General features: G+C 49.4%; 1 protein-coding gene across 1 annotated transcript in view; it reads right to left on the bottom strand.

The window, feature by feature from the left end:
- Positions 1 to 438: 438 nt before the first annotated feature.
- GSDMC (gasdermin C) overlaps positions 439 to 9,094 on the bottom strand; it is a gene marked incomplete at both ends in the record, with an annotated part of 29,189 nt that continues 20,533 nt past the window's right edge. The window contains 8 exons of the mRNA XM_081111484.1: positions 439 to 678; positions 1,339 to 1,412; positions 1,854 to 1,983; positions 2,306 to 2,448; positions 4,124 to 4,168; positions 6,423 to 6,452; positions 7,905 to 7,934; positions 8,504 to 8,548. Coding sequence (XP_080967610.1) covers positions 439 to 678; positions 1,339 to 1,412; positions 1,854 to 1,983; positions 2,306 to 2,448; positions 4,124 to 4,168; positions 6,423 to 6,452; positions 7,905 to 7,934; positions 8,504 to 8,548 — 737 coding nt within the window. The remainder of the gene's footprint in view (positions 679 to 1,338; positions 1,413 to 1,853; positions 1,984 to 2,305; positions 2,449 to 4,123; positions 4,169 to 6,422; positions 6,453 to 7,904; positions 7,935 to 8,503; positions 8,549 to 9,094) is intronic.

Below are 9,094 nucleotides of genomic sequence, written 5' to 3'. Positions count from 1 at the left end.
GTCATTCAAGAGATGAAGCACAGGATGTAATCCTATGAGTTTACATATATATCCCCCAAGTATTCCTGGGATCTATTTCAACCAGAATTAAATATATCTACTTTTCAAGCTCCTACCTTTTCAGATATACCACTGATCTTTTAAAATATACCACTGAGTGCCTGGGCAATTAGAGAAACTCCTTCAATGCTCTCCCTACATTCATGTGGGCTCCCACCTTCCAACCCATCCCCCCACTCAGCAGCCAGAGTCGCCTGTGGTTTGTGACAACATGGACCAACCTTGAAGGTCTTGTGCTAAGCAAAATAAATCAAAGACAAAGACTTATCACTTATGTGTGGAATAGATACAGACTCATCAATACAGAGAACAGCCTGGGGGTGTTTGCAGCAAAGGACAGGACCAGGGCTGACTCCCTGGCCTGCCCCCCAGGAGGGCTCAGGCCTCAGCCAGCTGGCTCAGCACGGAGAGGGCCCCATAGAGGGCAGACAGGGGCTCCTGGGCTTCCGGGTCCCAGGTTGACCCAGGGCTGTTCACCTCCATCTTCAGGCCACACTCGTCCAGCAGCCCATAGGTAATGGCCAAGGCCTTCCCTTGGAGTGGGGCCAGGAGCTCAGGCTGGAGGGTAAAGGGAATGTACTCAGAGCAGTTGAAGTTGGGCTCCAGGATGCTCCTCACCTTAAAGAAACAGTATCAGATGTTACAGGCCTGCCTCTGAGGTCAGGAAGAGAGAACCTTCGGTCCCAAGGGCCAGGGGTCATGCAGGGTGACTGTGGGGGCAGGAGCTCTGGGATCTCGACCTGTTCCTATCTGCAGTCAGTGTGACCATGGACACGTTGTTGGAAATCACTGAGCACTGGCTCCTCAGCTGATAAATAGGGACACTGACACTTACTCAGCAGAATAGTGGGGTTTGGAATTGTGTGCGTATGCCTGCGTGTGCAATGTGTGTATGTACGTGTCTACACACATATGTACTTACATATATATGCATGCAGAGAGAGAGCATCCAATTTGCAAATGGTAACCGTGTGAGTACATTAGGGGTATAACTCAGAACCCTTGAGCTCCCCAAACCTGTATTCACAGATGGCTATTTTAGAACTGGGGGGAGGGGCCCTCTGCAGGGGTTGCCATGGAAACTGAGACCTTCTCCAGGTAGACTCATGCCCACTGGGCCTGTTTCCCAGACGGAGATGCAGCCTGGATTTCCCAGACCCACACCGGGACCTCCCCTCCCCTCCCAGCAGCAACCCCAGTCATCTCTCCTGTCTCAGAACCATTCTTATCCCGCTTCCCTCACTCTTTCCCAGGACGCCGGCCCCTGGGGTTGCTCACCAGGTCCCTCTGCGGAAGGAGGATCCTCTTCTCCATGGACTGAGCCAGCAGGACATGTTGGATGTCACTCAGCACTGGGGACAGGGGGACATTTGGGGAAAGAGTCAGATTTTCCTCTCCCCACGGTGAACTGAGACCTTTAGAAGCAAACTCTGAGGCAGAGGAATAAAACTCGCTGGCGTGAAGGTCAAGTTCCCTGCCCTGGAAAGTCCCGCTTCTGCTCGTGCTCGTGGGATGGTCTCCAGGAAGCTCCCTAACATGGCCCAGGGTGGGCTTCTGTGGCTGGACCTGGCATCACCGCCCACTGATCCGCTGCATGAACCTGGCTGGCCTTGCCGGCCTCAGGCTCTGTCACAGGGCAAGCTCATACACTGAGCCCTGCTGACCTCGGAGAGGCCTGTGATGTGAGGGTGAACAATCATAACTTGTCAAGGGGTTTGGAGAGGTGACACCTAATGTAACCATTTCGGGGCTCTGGGGGGCCCACCCCCATTCTTCCTCCAAACCACTCTTACCCATTAAGGTTTCAAGCAGGTAAAGAATGAGGCACTTTGAGACAACCCCTGAATAGCAGGAGTCCTTTTGCAGTTCAGTTAGGATGGTGCCACCAGGGCCATCCAAATGACCGAAGGGTTCCTGTTCAAGCTATAGGAGACAGGGCTTATTAATGATGGTGATAATAACATCAGTGACTTCGCCTGTAAATTCTGCGTCTACAAGTGATTAACCAAGGAGTGGGGGTAATGGCTCCATGCACCCCCAGGGAACATGGAGAACCCCCAGTCTGTGAGGGCTGCCTTCCTGGCCCTGGTCATTGGGCACAGGACATAGTCCCCAACCTCAGACATCCTTCTCATCCCACTAAGATTACCCCCATTTTCCTTTCCCACACACCTTGGCAGTCGTACCTCTGAAACATCCCCATTTACAAGTCGGATCAGGCTTAGGGAGCGGCAGGGCCTCTCACCTTGTCCATGAGGTCCTGAAGAGCCTCGTGGTCCCCAAGCATGGCCAGAAGGTTGGAGAACAGAACGTTCTGCATGTCCTTTGAGAGCTCGGCTGCTTTTACCTTCTGGGAAACCTCCTCTTGTAGCAGCTTGAAATCTGCCCCTGGGCATTAATGCCAACCAGAAACGGAGACAATTCTCAGATTAGACCATTCCTTCCCCATCAACATGAGCAAAATTCCTCTTCCCTTCAAGCTGCTGACCCAGAGCATCTCTGAAGATAGCATGCTTGAGCTCTGGGATGAACTGCCACAATAGGCTAGAAAGATGGAGAGTCTCTGCTGAAATGAGGTGGGGGCGGTACATGCAGGGACAAGAGAAGAGGATCCTGGAAAGGGTCACAGGGAAGAGGAAGAAACTGAACAGGTGCTGATTTCTGAGACACGTCGGAAATAATGTGGGTTCTAGATTGGTCTCCAGAGATGAAAATGTCAGAGATTCCAGCATTGAACTTCAAAATGAGCGTGCCATGATCATTATATAAATTTATGGATATAAAGTGTTTGGTACTACATTCATTTATGCCTGTATTTTCAGGGTCTATAAGGAATTAATGAAGGAGTTGATGTTGGGAGCTGCCTGCTTCTGCCAGAACACCTGAGGTGGCCTCAAGGTGACCTTGTGAAAATGAGAAGTCACTAGAATGAAATACCAGGGAGGCAGGCATTTCAGTTTGGTTCACTGTCCTATCCCAGTGCTCAGAAAATGCCTCTTGCCCAATGAGCCCTCAGTAAATGTTTGCTGCATGCATCAACCAATGAATGAATGAATGAAAAGTAGTCATGACCAAAGTATAAATTTGGAAGTAAAGCTCAGTTTTCTGAGTCATTTAAAAACTTCCAATTTGGGTTCTGAGTTCTGCCTTTTCCTACCCAGCAGCCTCAGGTTCCCTCTTAGTGAACACCCAGCCCAAGGGCTTTCTGCACCCTTCCTAGAAAGAGAATGGCAAGTGGTCATCTCCCTTTCTCACCCCCCAAATTTGCTTGAGAGACACTTCCTAGGCTTCCATCCTCTACTGCCGCCACCTTCTTGCTTAACCTCTTTCTGCTCCATCCCAGTCCATCCCTCCACATTCCTGACCCTTCCTGGCCCTTCCCATCCCACAGAAACTATAGCCAGGCCCTGAGGCCATGGTGGCAAAGGCAGGGGCACTCTGCCCTGCTCACCAGATGAGTACAATGAGGACCCTTCCCACCCCAGCAAACACTCCTATTGGGTGGATGGAGCATCTGTGCTGCCTACAGGAGAAATTAAATTCCACATCCAAGAGTTAGTCTCTGAAGAATCTCGGTTTGTCTCTATTTTGCCCCTTCCCCCCAACCACTTCTTTTCCATTCACCCCTGCCCTTTGCCAAGGGAACCGGACTCCAGTGGCTCATGTGAGGATGGCAAAGGCAATCACCTGGGATTTCAGTTGTGCTAAATGGGGACTGGTGTAGGGATCACATCCCACGTTCCTGGCACTAAAGCCACTGGCTCATTTGAGAAGTGAAATTCCTACTCCCATTCCATTGGAAAGACTCAGTCTCCACTCCCAAACCCACACACCCATACTCCAACCCCAGGACTCAAAGAAGACAGGTGGCTCTCCCTGTGGCCAGGGGCCTGTGTGGGTCACAGCAGTGAGATGAGGAGGTGGTGGAGGAGCCTGGCTGGGGAAGGTTTCCCTGAGGGTCTGTCAAGGCTGAGCCCCAGCCTTGACAGGGTGTTTATGGGTCCAAAGAGAGTCAAGGGCTCAGCAGGGCCTGAGATCCAAGCAGAGAACCTGCCCAACTCACCTAATGAAATGGTTTGCTCATCGTAATTTGACATGTCTTCGAAGGCTGTGTGGAAAAAAGCCAGGTCAGCAGAGTTGAGGGTATCCCTGCTGGAACCTCTCACATCCCTACACCTGCAGCCCCCACCCTTCCTCCTCTGGGCCAGATGTTCCAGCTTTTATCAAGGTCCCCTGGGGACCCTTTGCATCAGAATCACCTGGAATGCTTGTGGAAACTCATTAGAGTCCCTTGCCTCACTCCACACCTTCTGCACCAGGCTCTCTAAAAAGGAAGCTAGAACCTGCCTTTTCAATAGGCACCTGGGCGATGGTTTTCCACTCTAACCTCACATTGGAGATTGGCCTTTTCCATGGAAAGGAAATCTCCTCCTTCCTGCCCTTTGTCTTCCTCTCCCAGAGGCTCCTATGGCATGTGTCTACTCCCTGCCATGCACCTGGGTGATTTCACATTTCACGTAGAGAAATGTTCAATGTTCTGAAACTCTTAAAGATCAGATTTAAGTGGTTGACAAGGGCCAGGAGCCCATGAAGGAAGGAGGCAAGGGAAAGCAGTCACATTATAGGAGACCCCATAAACCATGGTGACGCAGTATCCAGGGAGAAGAGAGTTCAAGGTGGGAATAATCAAGTGTGTGGGTGTTGATGACGACGTGAGTAAATTCTGATTATCTCCAAAGTCACAGAGCAAGGGCTATGGAAAATTATTGCACTGTTCTTCATATTAGTTTACTCTATAAAGTGATAGGAGGACGGAATTAGTTCATGGAAGGGCAATGCTCACTGCACTGGGCCAGTCTTTGCGAAAGTTCCTTCTAGTCACCCTTAGGCCTGAACTGTAGAAACAGGCAAGCCCCATGGGAAGGGCCTGACTTGCAGACACTGCTGTGTGCTTAGCCTTCAAAGTCCTTCTCCATTTAGTTCATACTTGTCAACACTTATACAACACTAGAGTCCTGGTGCATGGATTCGTGCACCAGCAGGGTCCCTCTTTCTGGCCTGGGGATCATGCCTAAACTGGCTCTCTGACATCCCCTAAGGGGTCCCAGGTTGTGAGAGGGCTCATATCAGGCTGAAGGACCCCACTGGTGCACAAATCCATGCACCAGGCCTCCCCGACATCCCCTAATGGGTCCGGTGTAAGAGTGGAGCAGATTCGCGGCCAACAGTGCCCCAGCAGCAACCTAACCCATGAACAATTCCACAAGGAATCGGGCTCTCTCCTCCCTCCTCTCTGGGTCCAGTGTGCAGGTGAGGCAGATTCAGTGCCGACCATGCCCCAGGAGCAACCTAACCCGTGGCCAATTCTGAGAGGATTCGGGCTCCCTTCTCCTCTGGTCTCAGTGTCTATTCCATGGTGGTCATTGTGCGTCATAGCTATCAGGCAAACAATCGAACCTTGAGACAGTCACTTATGCTTTTATATAGATAATTTTGAAGCTTGAGTTTAACTACTGATCTCTAAAGATTGGAGAGTTCATACTCATTCCATCTACTGCCACTGACAGGAGGTCACTGACAGCAAGAACCACCCTCCACCAGATGTTCCAGTGATGTCACTATAATGAACAGTGAGTTTGAGAGAGAGAGAGAGAGAGAGAGAGAGAGAGAGAGAGAGAGAAAGAGAGAGAGAGAGTAAATATTATGTGTGGTGAGGAAAACCCCAATCTGCAAGTAGACATATGAGGCAGGACTCGACCTGGGATTCAACATTTGGGCACAAAGACCAAGGACCTTGAGCTGATTGTTGCATGCATTCAAATAAATGAATGAACAAATGAATGAATGAAAAAAGGAGAGGAAGGAAGGAAGATGGAAGGAAGGAAGGAAGGAAAGAAGGAAAGTAACTGGGGTTATGGAAAGCATAAATTGGAAGTAAAACTCAGTTTTCTACATTGCTTTGACAACTCCAATATGAGTTCTGAGGTTGTGTCTTACCTACCCAGCAGGGTTTAGGTTCCCATTAGTAAACATCTAGTCAAAAGGGTTCCTGTATTCTTTCTAGAAAAAGAATGGCCACTGTTCATCTCCCTCTCTCATCCACCAAGTTTGCTTTAGAGACACTTCCTAGCCTTAAGTCCTCTACTGCCACCTCTGTTGCTTAACCTCTTACTGCTTCAAGCCAATCTGTCCCTCCAACTTTTGGACCTTTCCTGACATTTCCCAAATCTTCCTTACCTTTCTCAACCTACAGAAACTGTGGCCAGGTCCTGGGGCTATGGTGTAAATGGGAGAGCTAATCTGCCCTGCTCATTAGGTGAGTACAATGAAGACCCTCCACACCCCAACAAACATATACTCACCCATTCGAAGTGTGGGAGTTCCCATGCCACCTAGAAAAGAAATAAAATTGCCACCCAAAACTTAGTCTTTGAAAACTTATGCTTTGTCTACATTGTGCCCCCTACTCCCCATTCCCCTCTTTTCCATCCATCCCTTCCATTTGCCCAGAAAACCAGAGCATAGTGGCTCAGATGAGGACAGCAAAGGCCAACACGTGGGGTTTCAGTAGTAAAAAGAAGCCTCATAAAGGGATCACATCCCACTTTACAGTCTCTGTCCACTTAAGCACAGTGGTTGACATATGCCTGCTGTTGGAAAGAGGAATAGAAGTGGTTATTCACAACAGCTTAGTCTCTGCTCCCCAAACTCTCTCTCTCTCTCTCTCTCTCTCTCTCTCTCTCTCTCTCTCTCTCACACACACACACACACACACACACACACACACACAGAACCCTACTCCTCATGCCAAAATGTTGAAGGAGACAAGTCCCACGGACAGGATATGACTTGCAGACACTGCTGTGAGCTTAGCCTTCGAAGTCCATCTCCATTTTGTTCATACTTGTCAACACTTATAAAACATCATTCTGAAGTTTGAGTTCAGCACTGACCCCACAAGATTGGAGAGCTCATACTCATTCCATCTATGCCAATGACAGGAGGTCACTGACAGCAGGACCCACCTTTCAACAGATGTTGTAGGGAGGACTGTATAGTGAAGAGTGTGTATGTGTGTTGAGAGAGAGAGAGAGAGAGAGAGAGAGAGAGAGAGAGAGAGAGAAAGAAAGAAAGAAAGAAAGAAAGAAAGAAAGAAAGAAAGAAAGAAAGAAAGAAAGAAAGTTAGTTCTGTGTGGTGAGGGACCGCCAATCTCCAAGAAGAAATACCCAGCTGGCTCTACCTGACACTCAACATTTGGGCACAAAGGCACCAAGGACCCTGATGTGGTTGTTGCGTGCATCCACAAATAAAGGAAGGAAGGAAGGAAGGAAGGAAGGAAGGAAGGAAGGAAGGAAGGAAGGGAAAGGTAGGAAGGAAGAAACTAAAATGGGGCTAAGGAAAGTATAAGTTTGGAAGTAAAACTAAGTTTTCTGAGTTGCTTGAATACCTCCAATTTGGGTTCTGAGATTGGGTCTTCCCTATCCAGCAAGCTACAAGTTCCCTCTTAGGAAACACTTAGTCAAAAGTGTTCCTGTATTCTTTCTAGAAAAAGAATGGCAAGTGAGCATCTTCCTTTCTGATCTCCTAAATTTGATTTAGAGACACTTCCAAGGGTTCTGCCCTCTACTGCCACCCTCCTCTTGCTTAACCTCTTCCTGCTTCATGCCAGTCCATCCCTCCAACTTTATGACTTGTCCTGATCCTTCCTGACCCTCCTTTACCCTCCCTAAAGTACAGAAACTATGACCAGGCCCAGGGGCCATGGTGGCAAGACAGGGTTAATATGCCCTGCTCATCAGATGAGTACAATGAGGACCCTCCCCTCCCCAGCAAACATACTCACCCACTGGAGGGGCAGCAGGGTCCATGCCACCTAGAAGAGAAATCAAATTACCACCCAAAATTAGTCTCTGAAGATTTACAGTTTGTCTACATTCTGCCCCCTTCTCCCCGATCCTCTCTTTTCCATCCACCCCTGCCCTTTGTCGAGGGAACCAGAGCCCAGTGGCTCACATGAGGATGGCAAAGGCAACCACGTGGGGTTTCAGTAGTAAAAAGGGGCCTTGTGGAGGGATCACATCCCACTATCTACTATCTGTCCACTTAAGGACTGGGGTTGACATATGCTTACTGTTGGTGAGAGGAACAGAAGTCACTCACAACAGCTCAGCCTCTGCACCCCCAACACACACACATACACACACACACACACACACACACACTCTCTCTCCTACCCTAGTACTCAGAAGAGACAGGCTCACCATGAGGCCAGGGGCCTGTGTGGGTCACAGCAGTGAGATGAGGAGGTGGTGGAGGAGCCTGGCTGGGAAGGTTTCCCTGAGGGTCTGTTGGGGCTGAGCTCCAGCAGGGTGTTTATGGGTCCAAAGAAAGTCAAGGGCTCAGCACAGCCTAAGGTCCAAGCAGAAAACCTGCCCAACTCACCTAAGAAAATTACTTGCTCATCAGATTTTCGCATGATTTTGAAGCCTGTTTGGAAAGAAGCCAGGTCAGCTGAGCTGAGGGTATCGCTGCTGGAGCCTCTCACCTCCCCACACCTGCAGCCCCCACACATTCTTTTCTGGGCCAAGTGTGGCAGCTTTGCTCAGGGTGCCCTGGGAACCCTTTGCATCAGAATCACCTGGGATATTTGTGAAACACATGAGAGTCCCTGACCTCACTTCATACCTTCTTCATCAGACTCTCAAAAAAGGAAGCTAGAACCTACCTTTTCAAATAGGCACCTGGGTGATGGTTATCCACTCTAGTCTCACATTGGAGATTGGCCTTTTCCATGGAAAGAACATTGCCTCCTTCCTGCCCTTTGTCTTCCTCTCCCACAGGCCCCTACCTCACGTGTCTACTCCCTGCTCCTGGGTGATTTCACATTTCACGTAGAGAAATGTTCAACATTCTGAAACCCTTAAAGATCAGATTTAAGGGTTTGACAAAGGCCAGGAGCCCATGAAGGAAGGAGACAGAGGAAAAGCAGTCCCATTATATGAGATCCAAGAGCATGGTGACACAGTAGCCAGG

Source organism: Myotis nattereri, assembly GCF_964212035.1.
Source record: "Myotis nattereri genome assembly, chromosome: 17".
Taxonomy (NCBI): Eukaryota; Metazoa; Chordata; class Mammalia; order Chiroptera; family Vespertilionidae; genus Myotis; species Myotis nattereri.
This window is presented reverse-complemented; position numbering and strand designations above follow the sequence as displayed.